The following is a 17,376-nucleotide window of genomic DNA, read 5'->3' on the forward strand; positions in this document are numbered from 1 at the left end:
TATAAAATATTTTAGTCACTCCTTTTACTAGTGTTACATGACTCAGAATTATAAAATTTTAATAAACGTTTACCTTCATATGCATGTATGATTGACAAAGGTGTAACACAAGTTACTTCTCCACAGGGGACTTCAAAAATAAACCTCTAAAAAACCCCTGCTTTTCAAAATAGCTTACATTCTTGGTGGAAAGAGCTTATTAAATGCACTTAGTGCTTTAAGCTCAGGGTATATAGTATAATCCAGAGAGAAATGGTTAACTATCTAGTCTAGCAACACTTGCTTTTCCAACTTAATTCAAGTAAGAAAATAGATAAATAGTTGCTAGAAACATGCCTAAGAAAAGGAGTCTCACATTTGAAAATAACTTAATAAAAAAAGGTAGGTTACCTCTCCCTTCTTCCTCAAATGTGGATCGTCCAAGAATCTCATCAGTTGATTCCTTCCGACGGCAAACTTTAAAAAATTCAGTGACAAAATCACCTACAGAGAAAAAAAAGTTATTAATTTTTGACACTTAAAGAAATCAGTCCTATAAAATACAGTACATGCCTTTTCAAAAGCTATTAACTAAGATATGGAGAAAAAAATTTCAAAAAACATTCAGTATTTACAACTCAAGACAAAATTTAATCCAATTTCAAAGGAAACCTGGCTCCTCCTTTTTCTCCATATCCCAGGACAGTAAATTTTTTTTCCTTAGAATTCCTTCTAGAATAAATGGAAAGAAACCGTACCTAATAATATTAAGCCTTTGCTCTGTGCCTGAATAAGACAAAGAGTATCTATTCTCATTAAGCTGTACTAGTAACAAGAATATTACCCTATGTATACAGTGGTCTTTGTTCCCTAACTGCCACCCTACTGGAATTCGGAATCCATTAAAAAAATAAAAATTTAAAAAAATTTACAAGACTTAAATAGTCCTAGCTGGTTTGGCTCAATGGATAGGGTGTCGGCCTGCAGACTAAAGGGTCCCGGGTTCGATTCCAGTCAAGGGCACATGCGCCTGGGTTGTCGGCTCGATCCCCAGTAGGGAGGCATGCAGGAGGCAGCTGATCGATGATTCTCTCTATCATTGATGTTTCTGTCTCTCTCCCTTCCTCTCTGAAATCAATAAAAATATATTTAAAAAAGAGACTTAAATGTAAGGCATGAAACCATAAAAGTCTTAGAAGAAAACATAGGTAGTAAAATTTCAGACATCTCACATAGCAGAATTTTTGCCAATACATCTCCTAGGGAAAAAGAAAACTAAGGAGAAAATAAACTAATGGGACTATCAAAATAAAAAGCTTCTGCACAGCAAAAGAAACCAACTTCAAAATGAAAAGGGAACCTACTATATGGGAGAACATATTTGCCAGTGATACATCTGGTAAGGGGTTAATATCCAAAATATATAAAGAACTCATATAACTCAATAAAAGCAAGATGAACAATCCAATTAAAAAATGGGCAGAAGACCTGAATAGACATGTCTCCAAAGAGGGCATACAAATGGCCAAGAGACATATGAAAAAATGTTCAAAGTCACTAATCATCAGAGAAATGCAAATTAAAACCACAATGAGATGCCACCTCATACCTGTCAGAATAGCTATCATCAAAAGATTAACAAGCATGAGGTTGGGGAGAAAAGGGAACCCTAGTGCACTGCTGGTGGAAATGCAGACTCTTGCAGCCACTGTGGAAAAGAATATGGAGTTTCCTCAAAAAATTAAAAATGGAACTTCTGTTTGACCTAGTGATCCCACTTCTGGGAATATATCTTAAAAACCCTGAAACACCTATCAGAAAGAATATATGCACCCCTATGTTCATAGCAGCATTATTTACAATAGCTAAGATTTGGAAACAGCCCATCAGTAGATGAATGGATAAAAAAAGCTGTGGGACAATTACACAATGGAATACTATGCAGCTATAAAAAAGAGGGATCTCTTACCCTTTGGGACAGCATATTATGCTAAGTGAAATGAGCCAATCTGAGTAAGACAAATATCACATGATCTCACTTATTTGTGGAAACTAATGAACAGAGTGAATTGACCAACAAAATAAGACCAGAAGCATGGAGGCATGGAACAGACTGACATACCTTGATGTGTGGAGAGGGGGACAAGAAGAGATAAACCAAAGAACTTATATACTTACTAGGGGCCCGGTGCACGAAATTCGTGCACTGGGTGTGTGTGTGTGTGGGGGGAGTGTCCCTCAGCCCAGCCTGCCCCCTCTCACATACTGGGAGCCCTCAGGCGTTGACCCCCATCACCCTCCAATCGCAGGATTGGCCCCTTGCCCAGGCCTAACGCCTCTGACAGAGGCGTCAGGTCTGGGCAGGGGACCCTCATTTCCCCCCATCACTGGTTCTGCCCCCAGCCCAGGCCTGATGCCTCTGGCCCAGGCATCAGGCCTGGGCAGGGGACCCCCAGACCCCTCCGATTGCTGGCTCTGCCCCTTGCCCAGGCCTGATGCCTCAGCCAGAGGCGTAGACCCCCATCACCCTCCGATCGCCTGATCGGCCCCTTGCCCAGGCCTGACGCCTCCGCCAGAGGTGTCAGGCTTGGACAGGGGACCCCCATCTCCCCCCGATCACTGGCTCTGGCCCCCGCCCAGGCCTGAGGCCTCTGGCCCAGGAATCATGCCTGGGCAGGGGACCCCCATCTCCCTCTGATCGCTTGCTCCACCCCCCGCCCAAGCCTGACGCCTCTGACTCAGGCTTCAGGCCTGGGCAAGGGGACCATCATATCCCCCCAATCCCCAGCTCCGCCCCCAACCCAGGCCTGATGCCTCGGCCAGAGAAGTTGACCCTCATCACCCTCCGATCACCAATCACCGGATCGGCCCCTTGACCAGGTCTGAGGCCTCCGGCAGAGGTGTCAGGCCTGGGCAGGGGACCCCCAGCTCCCCGCGGTTGCAGGCTCCGCCCCTGCCCAGGCCTAACGCCTCTGGCTGAGGTGTCCGGCTTGGGCAGCGGGGACCTGCAGCTGCAGCGGCCCCGCGATCATGGGCTCCGCTTTAGGCCTAGGCAAGGGACCCCTAGCTCCCGGGACTGCCAGCTTCGACCGTGCCCAGCTCCCATCGCTGGCTCCACCCCTACTTCCTGCTATCACTGGCCAGGGTGGCAAAGGCGCCTGATTCTCCGATCATGGCTGGGGGACAGGGCAAAGGCGGCCCCAGGGCCGCCTTTGCCCTGCCCCCCAGCTCTTAGCTCCCTCCTGGGTTTCCGATCACTGTCAGTGGCAGGGGGCTTCTTCCTGCTTTCCCTTTCGCCTCCCTGCATTGTGCCTGTGCCTACATATGCAAATTAAGCGCCACCTTGTTGGCAGTTAACTGCCAATCTTAGTTGGCAGTTAACTGCCAATCTTAGTTGGCAGTTAATTTGCATATAGCCCTGATTAGCCAATGAAAAGGGTAGCGCCGTACGCCAATTACCATTTTTCTCTTTTATTAGTGTAGATATGCATAGTCAATGGACATGAACAATAGCGTGTGAAGACCTGGGGGGGTGGGTAGGGGCTAAAATCGTAAAAATCAATGGTCTTTCCATCATATACCACAGGTTGGGAGGCATAGCAAAAGGCAAAAAGGGCTCCAATAACTAGAATGGAAGATGCAGACTATGCCACAGGAGGAAAACTAGGAAGTGACATAAATACATTTTAAGACTAAAACTCAGATCATGAGAAAATATCAGATAATTCTGAGATGTGACTGGTTAAAACTAAAATACTCTGTTAGTGCTATTCAAGAGTAACTAGAAGAATTCACTACTATTAGCAAAGATTTTTAATGATTGAGAGAGAGAGAGACAGAGAGAAAGAGAGAAAGAGAGAGAGAGAGAGAGAAGTTGCCCCCTGCTCCGCCATACACGCCCCGACCAGGGATGGAACCCACAGTCTGGGTATGTGCCCTGACAAGGAATTAAACCCAGTACCTTTTGGTATATGAGACAATTTAGCAGATCTACAAAGCACTTCAACAAATGTAAAAAAAAATAAAAATATTTTTTGGATAAATAAAATAACGTATAAAGAATGAGTTCAGTGTTCCTGATCTGGAAGACAGGCAGACTGGTGGTATTTCAGGAAAGGAAGATAATACATCTTACCTAGCAAACACTGAGGATTATCAGCTTTTCGAACTCTAACAGACCAATGGGGAGCCTGAAGAGGATCCAAATCACTAAAATGTAAAACAATAAACATAAGATCCTAATTATGATCATCTGTAATACTCATGAATTTATCAAAATGCAGTCTAATAAAAGCATTACACAGAAGGATAAGCTATACATTTTGCTTCCCTTAAACTTACTATTATTCTGAGGCCATTTGGATGAGTTAAAAAAAATCTTAAGAAACCAAAGTGCTTGGAAAAATAGAACAAAAGGAAATAACAAAAAAATTTTTAAAAAGTGGTCAATGCACATTGATAATCTAATGAAATTACATTAGGAAATATAAAAACGGAACAAGAAATAACTAAGTATGCATTTTAAAAATATATATTATCATTCAAACAGCAAATCATTATGTTGCACACCTGAAATTAATACAATGTTGTGTCAATTATAACTCAATTATTAAAAAAAGGATACACCCCAAAATACTAACTGGCTGTTTTATAAGTAATGTGATTCTAGGTAGTGTTTACTTTTTTCTTTATATCCATCTGATTAAGAAAGCTCATGTTATTTTCACCAGCAGCAAATACAACACATTTGTTTTAATTATGAAAAGAAAAAGTGTCTTATTTCTCCTGTTCTGCGTCAGTAATGAGAGGGTACTAAAACTGCGTTCCTCTTTCTCCACATTCTTCCTAGATAGATAATGCTTGCTGTAATTTTCAAGTCATATCCATTGGTAAGGAGTATATGACATGGATGTTATTTATGACATTTAAAGATCAAATATTATTTCCACACTTTCTGATGATGACCATCCTTTCAAATCACTTCATGAAATGCTTCTAATCAGCTAAGAAAAGTTTAACAGAATTATGTACTAAATCCCAACTGATTAGATATATCTTTGCTAAAACCAAGTAAGACTGAGATTGTTCATTATCTCTGAACTAAGAATCATATCCCCAAAGTCAGCAGCTTAAAAACACATCTTTAATACATATTAATCTTAAGAGTGACATTTAAAAAATAGAAAAATCAACCTTATCAGAAACTGATATAAAAGAAAATTGCTAACCATTGGCAGTTAATTTATTCTACTGAAATGTTTGAGTCTCAATGCATAACTCTTAACATACTTACGAATAAACATCATTATCGACAATGATACCTTCAGTCAGGTGAGGCCATGTAGTTGCTAAGTGGAGTTCACTAAAAAGAAACAAAACATAAAATACATCCGAAAGCTTTAATGTGTGTGTGTATACATACATATATGTATTTATGTGTGTGTGTGTGTGTATATATCTTCTAACTCTAGAAATGTATCCTAAATAACCAGGGACATACACATAAGTATGTTAAAAGTGGTATTATTTATAACGCAATAAAAATGGAAACAACTAGTATAGTGAATGGTAGCACACCCATATGAAGTAAATGTCTTTGCAGACATTAAAAAATCGTACTATACATAACAGCCAAAAAGTGTAAATAACCCAAATGTCTATCAGCTGAAGGGTAAATAAAATGTGGTATATCCACACAATGGCATATTATATAGCCACGAAAAACAATGAAGTAGTGATTCATGTTATAATATGGATTAGAGGCCTGGTGCACGAAAATTTGTGCACTTGAGGGGGGGTCCCTCAGCCCAGTCTGCGCCCTCTCACAGTTCAGGAGCCCTCAGGGGATGTCCTACAGATGGCCTCCCTCTGCATGAGGCGATCAGGCTGGCCCATCAGGGGACGGCACTGCCCCCATCACCCCACCACTGGTCTCCCTCTGCGGGAGGCAACCCAGTGGCTGGTGTAGCCCCGCCCCCTCCCCCATCGTCCCTCTGCCGCCACTGGTCACTGCCACTTCCCTCCCCCATCACCATCCCCTCCCTCTGTCCTCTGGCATGCAAATTGGCCAGCCTGGTGCCACCTGCTCGCTGGCCCTGCCCCTCGCCCACTGGTTGTTGCACCATTCAGTCTATTTGCATATTACATTTTTATTATATAGGATTAACCTAAAAAACATTATGCTCCCTGGCCCCAGTGGTAGAGTGTTGGCCCTCACACTGAAAGGTTGAGGGTTAGATTCCCGGTCAAAAGCATGTTCCTGGGTTGCAGGTTTGTTCCCCACCCCAGTTAGTGCATGGGTTGCAGACTCTCTTTCCCCACTACCTTCCACTATCTCTAAAAAAAAAAAAAAAAAAAAAAAAAATCAATGGAAAAAATATTCTCAGGTGAGACTTAACCAAAATGAACAAACAAAAAAACACACATTATGCTAAGTGAAGGAAGCCAGACATGAAGGAGAACATATTGTATACGGCCAATTTATATAAAATGTCCTGAATGGGAAAATTCATAGAAACAGAGAGTAGCACTTTCCTATAGCTGGAGAGCCTGGGAAGATTAGGAGGGATGGCAGCTAAGAGGTAAGGTGTTTCTTTTTGGGGTGATAAAAGTTTTTGGGATTAGATAGTGATGATGGTTGTACAACTCTGTAAATACTAAAAACCACTAAATTGTACTTATTTGTTTGTTGGTTTATTTATTGTTAATCCTCACCTGAAGACATTTTTTTCCATTGATTTTCAGAGAAAGTGGAGGGGAGGGAAGAGGGAAGGACAGAGGGGAGAAGGAGGGGATGCGAGAAGGTGAGAGGAAGAGAGAATGACATCATCGATTGGCTGCCTCCCACACATTCCCTGACCAGGGCTGGGGATCAAACCTGCCACTTTGGTATGTGCTCTTGACCGGAAGCGAACCCTAGACCTGTTGGTAAGCAGGCCAATACTCTAACCACTGAACCATGCTGGCCAGAATTGAATTGTACACTTTTAACTGGTGAATTTCATGATATATGAATTACATGCCAATTTTTTGGGGAAAAAAGGTTATATATGAGGGTTGGCAAAGTTCTCCTGCAAAGGATCAAAGAGTAAATATTTTAGCTGTTGTGAGCCACGTGGTCTATGTTATATTTTTGGTTGTTTTTTCTTTTAAAACCTTTTAAAATGTAAAAACCATTCTTGGCTCTTCGGCTATAGAAAAGCAGGCAACTGGCCAGATTTGATCCACAGGTCATATAGTTTGGGGATCTCTTATAAATGAATATTAAGTTTCAAAAAATGTTCATGTAACATTATAAAATAAAAAAAGCAAGCCACAAAAAATATAGAGGATGACAAACATTTATAAAATATCTATATATATAAATGCCTAAGTGACCGTTATGATCTGACGACTGGATGACCAGCCAGTAGCTATGATGCACACTGACCATCAGGAGGCAGACGCTCAATGCAGGAGCTGCCCTCTGGTGGTCAGTGTGCTCCCACAGCCAACCTCCCATGGCTGGCCAACCTCCTGCGGTGTCTTCCTCCCCAACCCCCCCCCCCCACCCCCCGGCTGGCCCTGATTGGGACTGGGCAAGATGGCCCCTATAGGCCCAATCGTCGGCCAGGCCGAGGGACCCCACCGGTGCATGAATTCGTGCACCGAGCCTCTAGCATAAATATATTGTGCAAAAAATAAGTTAACATAGCAGGCCTAATAGGACTACTTGCAAGGCTGGCCCTTGGCTTGATATCTGGGAACTTGAATTTCAGAAGGGTTCCTACCATTTCCTGATAAAAGTGGCTCACTGTGCCTAAACTACTGTGCAAACAATATGATTTAAGTTGAATACTCGCTTTCTCTCTTTTTTTAAAATATATTTTATTGATTTTTTACAGAGAGGAAGGGAGAGGGAGAGTTAGAAACATTGATGAGAGAGAAACATCGATCAGCTGTCTCCTGCATACCCACTACTGGTGATGTGCCCGCAACCAAGGTACATGCCCTTGACCAGAATCGAACCTGGGACCCTTCAGTCCGCAGGCCGATGCTCTATTCATTGAGCCAAACCGGTTAGGGCCCTACTTTCTTTTTGATATATTTTAGGTAGAGGGTGCCTACGTGACCAGCCCCAGATAAAAACCCCAAGCATTGCCCTGGCTGGGTGGCTCAGTTGGTTAGAGCATAGTCCAATACACCAAAAGGCTGCAGTTTTGATTCCTGGTCAGGGCACATACCTAGATTGCAGGTAGTATTCCTGGTTGGGGCACATATGGAAGGCAACTGATTGATGTCTCCCTTGCACACTGATGTTTCTCTCTCTCTCTCTCTCTCTCTCTCTCTCTCTCTCTCTCTCTCTCTCTCCTCCCCCCCAAAAAATCAATAAAAAATATAAAAACATAACAAAACAACAACCATAACCTTGGGTCAGGATAAAAGAACAACAAACAAATCCTAAGCATTGAGCCTCTAATGAGCTTCCCTGGTAGACAGCCTTTCACACATCACAATGCATTGCTGGGAGAATTAAGCGTATCCTGCGTGACTACACTGGGAGAGGAAGCTTGTGCCTAGTTTGCTCTGGATCTCACCCTATGTGCCTTTTTCCTTTGATTTTTTTCATTGTATTCTTTTGCTATAATAAATCACAGCCACAAGCACAACTGTTGAGTTCCATGAGTCCTCCTAACAAATCACTGACCTGAGGGTGGTCTTGCAGACCCTTGTTGCACATGCATTTATACACACCAAACTCACACACAGAAAAAGTGGCTGAAAGAACACATATCAAGCTGTAATTAGTGATCTCCTACGAGTGGTGGGATTATGAATTTAGTGAATTTATTTTTTCCTGTCTAGATTCTAAATTCACTTCTTATGTTTGGGGACTACAGAAACCAAAAAGAGCCAATTACATTAATTCGCTGATCTTTGGTGGTGCTTGACTAATTGGCAACGCCAGTCGGAGACTCGGAATCCACAAGTACGGTTTAGAATTCACTGTGAAAGCAGGGCCAGCTCTCCACAATAATGCAATGTAACCTCAGTTATGAACTGAGCAACTAGACACCCTTGGTTCAAGTCTATTTTCCAACCCCCATCCTATAATGGTTCCAATTAAACATTTGAGTTACCAAATTATCTTTCCAATAAAGATGATTAGAGTTTAAAACTCTAAGCTCCTGAGTGATTTTAGGTATTAACCTTAGATTCAGTTCCTAAGCTTTTATCACTATGTCCTCTCCTCTCTCCCTCTAACTATAGAAGTTTCTTTGACAAGAAGAAAAGACACTAAAAAAAGCCTCTTCATTTCCTCTTCCACGGCCAAAGATTCCTTTTTAAAAGCATAGGGCCCACAACATTTCTAGTCACCATTTGATTTAACTGGTCTTCCATATGTATCACCTTACCTCCAATTTATTTGTGCATTCTTCTTTAATCATTTGTTTCTCTACTGACTCCTCATCACATATAAAATTAGAAAGAAATATTTAATAACTATTTCAAATTTCTACCAGGTCAATTTTATTCTTTCCACCTAAATTTTCATTAAGCAAAATTCAAATGAATGAGTCAGTTGGAGGGTGATAAATCTATCTGTAAGTCACCATATACAATTTCTCTTGTTTGCTCTATTCTAGCCATGCTGGCCATCTTGCATTTCCTCCAGTAAACAAACTAAACTCTTTCCTACATCAAGACCCCTTGCACAGGCTCTTCCTTCCACCTGGAATGGTCATTCTCTAACTCTTTGCCCAGATAAGTCCTTCCTTAACTGAGACTAAAGTTAAATATACTTCCTTTGAGAACACTTTCCTGATGGTACCCCAATCTAAACTAGCTCCTAATTTTACTGTCATTACAGCCTGTGCTCTTCCTTCAATTATCCCTCAATTTATATGTTTATGTAGGTGATTATTTCAAGTCTATTTCCTTCAACTAGACTGTAAATACCAAGAAGGCAGATACTTTTATTTACTTCTGTATCTTCCTCATTTAGCATTGTGCCCAGCTCATGTAATAAAAAAATGTTAATTACAAAAGATACTCACTTTTTCTTCTCCTGAGTAATTTTTAAAGTATTATTATTTCTAACTCTATGTAAGATTATTAAGAATGTACATATACATGTGTATATATTTTTTCATTAACCAAATAGTTTAACTTAACAAATAAGATAGCTTCTAAATCACCATTGTTTATATTTTCCAAATATTTTATTACTGGTGATTAAACATTCAAAGCCCCACATTTTCTTGTGAAACAACTTTTTCTTAAAGTTCAGTAGCTCTTTTAGAAAAGCAGGTGGGTAACCTCTTAGGTTACCCTTATGACTTAAGTCTTAAACATAAGTCTTAATTTGTACATTTTGAAAAAGTAATCAGGAAAAATGTAAATGTTAATTCTGGGTGAAAGATACATGAAAGTTTGTTACATATAACATTCACAATCTGTTTTCAATATTTCAAATGTTTCCCAAAAAGTAGACCAAGAATCACTTCTATAGGAAAAATCAATAAATGGTATTATATATATTTTATACATTATTTTAAAGCTTCTTATTACTTAAGCTACAGAGAGAGAAAAAAAGATGAACAGATTGTTAGTCGTAGGTCTGAATCCAGTACTATACTCATTGCAGGAGGCTACATTATTAAAAAGCATAGTAAAATCAGTATTAATATAATTTTTAAAGTGAAGTCCCATAATTCAAATAGATTGAAATTCTCACCTTATAGGATCTTCACAGGCACCAAATGGTAGCTTGCCAAACTCCAAACCTCCAACTTCCCCTCCTACAAGGGCATCTATATCTAAACAAAATAAACGTTTTTCCATTATTGAGCAAAAAATAGAGAGAAGAATTAGTTAGGTTAGCCCTTTGGAAGATTATAGACTTAAAAATTCCTACTTCGGCCTAACCGGTTTGGCTCAGTGGATAGAGCATCAGCCTGCGGACTGAAGGGTCCCAAGTTCTATTCTGGTCAAGGCCATGTACCTTGGTTGCAGGCGCATCCCCAATAGGGGGTGTGCAAAAGGCAGCTGATGGATGTTTCTCTCTCATCGATGTTTCTAACTCTCTATCCCTCTCCCTTTTTCTCTGTAAAAAATCAATAAAATATATTTTAAAAGAATAAATAAAAGTGCCTACTTCAAGAGCTCATACAGCAAGTCAGAGAGCAAGCAGTCAGACTGCCCCAAGAAATCTATAGTAAAGGGACACAACTCCTATTCCTATTTATCCAGTGTTTAATTCAAATCATGCATTCCAATTTCAACCTCCTTAAATATTCCTTAAATATTATTCAAAAGAACATTATTTTGCATTTCCTAAGAAAGTGATTAATATCATCTAAAAGAAAGATTATCCAAGTATTAAAAAATTTAAGCACTACCCTTACACTCATCAGTTTTGCTGTCAATAGTTTCTGAATAACAAATTACTCATCATTAATAAAATCGTATTTCAGTTGATAGTACAAGTGAATATTTAAAGTTCACCAAAGAATTCCTTTCCATTTAGAATGGTTATCTGAGACCAGAGAATTTAGAAGGTAAAACACTCCCCTAAGTTCCAGTCCTCTTGAAAAATAAACACTTCTAAAACACATCAAAAGGATTTATTTCTATCTGAAATACAGATGGTTATTTTTTTTATTAATTAAATCTTTATTGTTCAGATTATTACATTTGTTCCTCTTTTCTTTTCCCCCCCATAACTCCCCTCCTCCCAGCTCCCGCCCCACCCTCCGCCCTCACTCCCCACCCACTGTCCTCATCCATAGGTGCACGATTTTTGTCCAGTCTCTTTCCGCATCTCCCACACCCCTTTCCCCCGCAAGAATAGTCAGTCCATTCCCTTTCTATGTCCCTGATTCTATTATGATCACCAGATTATTTATTCACTTGATTCTTAGATTCACTTGTTGATAGATGCATATTTGTTGTTCATAATTTGTATCTTTACCATTTTTTTTTTCTTCCTCTTCTTAAAGGATACCTTTCAGCATTTCATATAATACTGGTTTGGTGGTGATGAACTCCTTTAGCTTTTCCTTATCTGTGAAGCTCTTTATCTGACCTTCCGTTCTGAATGATAGCTTTGCTGGATAAAGTAATCTTGGTTGTAGGTTCTTGCTATTCATCACTTTGAATATTTCTTGCCATTCCCTTCTGGCCTGCAAAGTTTCTGTTGAGAAATCAGCTGACAGTCGTATGGGTACTCCCTTGTAGGTAACTGGGTTTCTTTCTCTTGCTGCTTTTAAGATTCTTTGTCTTTTGCTCTTGGCATTTTAATGATGATGTGTCTTGGTGTGGTCCTCTTTGGATTCCTTTTGTTTGGGGTTCTCTGCGCTTCCTGGACCTGTAGGTCTATTTCTTTCACCAGGTGGGGGAAGTTTTCTGTCATTATTTCTTTAAATAGGTTTTCAATATCTTGCTCTCTCTCATCTTCTAGCACCCCTATAATTCTGATGTTGGTGCACTTGAAGCTGTCCCAGAGGCTCCTTACACTATCTTCGTATTTTCGGCTTCTTTTTTTATTTTGCTTTTCCACTTGGGTGTTTTTTGCTTCTTCGCATTTCGAATCTTTGACTTGATTCTTGCGCTCCTCTGGTCTGCTGTTGGGTGTCCGTATAATATTCTTTATTTCAGTCAGTGTATGCTTAATTTCTAGTTGGTTCTTTATCACAACATCGAAGGTCTCATTAGATTTCTTGAGGATCTCACTACATTTATCGGCGGTCTCACCAGTCTTTTCGAGGGCCTTACTAAGTTTATCGGCAGCTTCTAGACAGTTCTTAAGAGACCTTAAAAGTGTGGTTCTGAACTCAATATCCTCCATTGACAGTTTTGTCATGTTTCTTTGTCTCTGCATTTTTTATGCTTTCTTGGTACACCCCCTAGTGGTCTTTGTGCGCAGTCTTGTTGCCTTTAAGCCTTGATTGATGTCGGCAATACCGGGGGTGATTTGACCTCCAGGCTAACTGGCTATGAGAGTCCGCTGTGTCTGCAGTGGGAGAGCTTCTGTGCTGGATCTCTAGGGCAGTGCTAATCTAGCGTTTGCCTGAGGCTATCTGGCAAATGGTTCTGTGCAGGGCTTGGGCGGGGCGGGTCCCTGGGGATCTACAGGGCGGGCCGAGCGAGCAGTTATGGCTGCTCTCAGTTCCTTCCCCAGGGGCTCTGCCTCTCAGAGTCCAAGCAATGGCTGCAAACCTCGGAGAGAAAGCTGCCTTCGAGTTCCGACCGAAGCCAGACAGTCCCGCTTCTCCTGTTTGAGTCTGGGTCCCCAGAGACTCGACCGGATCTGGAGCTCAGAGTCTGAAACACCCTCCCGATTGAAAACAACAACCGCGCCCTCCGCCGCCAGCCCGCTCTGCACCTGAGTATTTCACTTCAGCACTGCGCCTCCTCTGAGTCTGGGTATGATATTCTCTTTCCTCCTAGTTGTAGAATTTCCACTCAGCCAGCCTTCCTGTGGCTCTGGATGATGTCTGTTCTGTCCTTTAGTTATATCTCTGAAGTGGTTGTTCGAGGGCAGCAATCTCCGGCGTTAACCTATGCCGCCATCTTGGTTTCTCCCAGATGGTTATTTTTTAATTATTCATACTACCCTGGGAATTCCTAAAATTAAAGTCTACTATTGAGTTATGAACATGCGCAGATTTGCTAAAATCATGTTTGACGAACTATACCCTAACTAAATTATTAAAATTAGTCATTATATAAGATTCACTTACTTGATTCAGTAAATTTTCTCAAGTCAACTCAATCCATTTTTCCAGCTAAAGAATTCTTACAATAATAAAGATCACAATGACTAGCTTTATTATAAGATGCCAATTTTTGAGAGCTTCAAAATTTATAATAAGCACATTTTGTAAATTAAAATTACTAGACTATAACTGCACAAAAGTTTTAACTAAATTAAAAGTTGAGAAGTAATATTATGAAAAGACCATGAGATTTAGAGTTTGACCAATGTTTGAATGAGAACTTCATCATTTGTTGACCATGTGACCTCAGTCCGGTTACTTATGTTCTCTGAGAAAGATAGTAATATCTGTAAATGAAAATTATATGAAATAATATATAAAATGCCAAGCACAGGGTCTGGTTCATATTACATTTTCAATCCCTTTATTCTCTGTATAGGAGAAAACAATAAAAATGTATATGGCCTTCAATCCACTGAAGAGGAAGGTTAAATTTTTATATCCATTTAAAAAAATCAACAATAGAGAGAACCAAGATGGCGGCATAGGTTAACGCCGGAGTTTGCTGCTTTGAACAACTACTTCAAAAGTGAAACTGAAAGACGGAACGGACATCACCCACAGCCACAGGAACGCTGGCTGAGTGGAAATCCTACAACTAGGAGGAAAGAGAAACGCATACGGACACTCAGAGGAGGCGCAGAGCTGAAGTCAAATTCTGAGGTGCGGAGTGCGCGGAGCGGGCTGGCGGCGGAGGGCGCGGTTGTTGTTTTCAATCCGGAGGGAGTTGCAGACTCTGAGCTCCAGATACAGGCGAGTCTTTAGGGACCCAGACTCAAACCGGAGAAGCGGGACTGTCTGGCTTCGGTCAGAGCGAGTGCAGCTTTCTCTCCGAGCTTTGCAGTGGGTGCTGGGACTCACAGAGAGGCAGAGCCCCTGGGGCCAGGACTGAGAGCTGCCATAACTGCTCTCTCCGGCCCACCCTGTTGATCCTGTGCGACCCGCCCTGCCCAAGCCCTGCACAAAGGCTTTTGCCGGATAGCCTCAGGCAAAGGCTAGATTAGCACCTCCCTAGAGGACAGAAGTTCTCTCACTGCTGACACAGCTGATTCTCATAGCCACTTGGCCTGGAGGTCAAACCCTCCCTGGTATTAGCTACAACAATCAAGGTTTAACTATAAGACTGCGAACAAAGACCACTAGGGGGTGCACCAAGGAAGCATAACAAAATGCGGAGACAAAGAAACAGGACAAAATTGTCAATGGAAGATATAGAGTTCAGAACCACACTTTTAAGGTCTCTCAAGAACTGTTTAGAAGCCGCCGATAAACTTAATGAGCTCTACAAGAAAACTAATGAGACCCTCGATGTTATATTGGGGAACCAACTAGAAATTAAGCATACACGGACTGAAATAACGAATATTATACAGACTCCCGACAGCAGGCCAGAGGAGCGCAAGAATCAAGTCAATGATTTGAAATGCGAGGAAGCAAAAAACACCCAACGGGAAAAGCAAAATGAAAAAAGAATCCAAAAATGCGAGGATAGTGTAAGGAGCCTCTGGGACAGCTTCAAGCGCAACAACATCAGAATTATAGGGGTGCCAGAAGATGAGAGAGAGCAAGATATTGAAAACCTATTTGAAGAAATAATGACAGAAAACTTCCCCCACCTGGTGAAAGAAATGGACTTACAGGTCCAAGAAGCGCGGAGAACCCCAAACAAAAGGAATCCAAAGAGGACCACACCAAGACACATCATCATTAAAATGCCAAGAGCAAAAGATAAAGAGAGAATCTTAAAAACAGCAAGAGAAAGTAACTCAGTTACCTACAAGGGAATACCCATACGACTGTCAGCTGATTTCTCAACAGAAACTTTGCAGGCCAGAAGGGAGTGGCAAGAAATATTCAAAGTGATGAATACCAAGAACCTACAACCAAGATTACTTTATCCAGCAAAGCTATCATTCAGAATTGAAGGTCAGATAAAGAGCTTCACAGATAAGGAAAAGTTAAGGGAGTTCATCACCACCAAACCAGGATTATATGAAATGCTGAAAGGTATCCTTTAAGAAGAGGAAGAGGAAGAAAAAGGTAAAGATACAAATTATGAACAACAAATATGCATCTATCAACAAGTGAATCTAAGAATCAAGTGAATAAATAATCTGATGAACAGAATGAACTGTTGATTATAATAGAATCAGGGACATAGAAAGGGAATGGACTGACTATTCTTGGGGGGGAAAGGGGTGTGGGAGATTTGGGAAGAGACTGGACAAAAATAATGCACCTATGGATGAGGACAGTGGGTGGGGAGTGAGGGCGGAGGGTGGGGCGGGAACTGGGAGGAGGGGAGTTATGGGGGGGAAAAAGAGGAACAAATGTAATAATCTGAACAATAAAGATTTAATTAAAAAAAATAAAAATAAAAAAATAAAAAAATCAACAATAGAATGTTAACAAAGGCCTTATTGGCAATAAGAATTACACTGCTAAAATTTTGGCTCTTGGGCTTCTTCTTAGATCATCAACAGACCAAGGTACCATCTTGGGAAATCTTTAAAATTAACTAATATTAGAGCAGCCTTTAAAAAAAAAAAAAAAGAAAAGGAGGGTAGGAATTTAAACTTAGAACTAGAACCTAACTATAAATTGTCTAGTGCAGTGACGGCGAACCTTTTGAGCTTGGCATGTCAGCATTTTGAAAAACCCTAACTTAACTCTGGTGCCGTGTCACATATAGAAATTTTTTGATATTTGCAACCATAGTAAAACAAAGACTTATATTTTTGATATTTATTTTATATACTTAAATGCCATTTAACAAAGAAAAATCAACCAAAAAAATGAGTTCGCGTGTCACCTCCAACACGCATGTCATAGGTTCGCCATCACTGGTCTAGTGGGTACTGTTGTCTGAGAACTAAAATTACCAAAACAAACATTTGAGTCTTTCTTCTAATATATATGTCAGTTCAGCTTTTATTTCCTCTTGCTGTAGTTTAGAGGCAGCTCTTTTATTGTACACTAGAGGCCCAATGCATGAAATTTGTGCAAGAATAGGCCTTCCTTCCCCTGGCTGCTGGCACCGGCTTCCCTCTGGCACCTGGGACCCAGGCTGCCCTCCGGCCTCTGGCAGGCACCCGGGACCTGGGCTTCCCTCCCAGCCCTGGCTTTGTCTGGAAAGTTGTCCGGAAGGATGTCCAGTCTAATCAGCATTATTATGCTTTTATTATTATAGATTAGTTTCAAATTATTCAATGGTACATAAAGTAAGATAGTAGTAGTATATATAACTACCAAAGCTAAGAAGTTATTACATTACTTTTAATATCATCCCAAGATTACCAATTTATTATTTTCAATCCTATAAATAACCAACTACTTAGAATAAAAATAAACAGTAAAGAATATTCTTTAATTCTCATTTATTTCTCTTTGAGGGAGGGAGACTGAAAAATGTTTTCAGGCTAGTAAAATCCTTATAATAATTTATGTTTGTATTTAATTTTTTAGCTATGCGTGAATATAATTATACTTTTAAGTAAGAGAAACACCCAGGAAACAAAACCTCACTTAATTAGGCTCTATGTCTCTCAGGCTGCGCTTTTCTAGAACTTATATGACATCTTATTTATATTTGTGTCTCTAGCACAGTCTGGCCTATTATAAGCCTACTAGGGGCCCG

General features: G+C 40.6%; 1 protein-coding gene across 6 annotated transcripts in view; it reads right to left on the reverse strand.

The window, feature by feature from the left end:
* Positions 1-17,376, reverse strand: part of RAB3GAP1 (RAB3 GTPase activating protein catalytic subunit 1) — a 95,487-nt gene that overhangs the window by 35,305 nt on the left and 42,806 nt on the right. For all 6 annotated transcript variants that reach the window (XM_059704596.1, XM_059704595.1, XM_059704594.1 and 3 more), the window contains 4 exons: positions 10,697-10,778; positions 5,273-5,341; positions 4,115-4,188; positions 391-483 (listed from right to left, as the gene is read on the reverse strand). In XM_059704596.1, coding sequence (XP_059560579.1) covers positions 391-483; positions 4,115-4,188; positions 5,273-5,341; positions 10,697-10,778 — 318 coding nt within the window. The remainder of the gene's footprint in view (positions 1-390; positions 484-4,114; positions 4,189-5,272; positions 5,342-10,696; positions 10,779-17,376) is intronic.

This window comes from Myotis daubentonii, chromosome 7 (genome assembly GCF_963259705.1).
Source record: "Myotis daubentonii chromosome 7, mMyoDau2.1, whole genome shotgun sequence".
Taxonomy (NCBI): Eukaryota; Metazoa; Chordata; class Mammalia; order Chiroptera; family Vespertilionidae; genus Myotis; species Myotis daubentonii.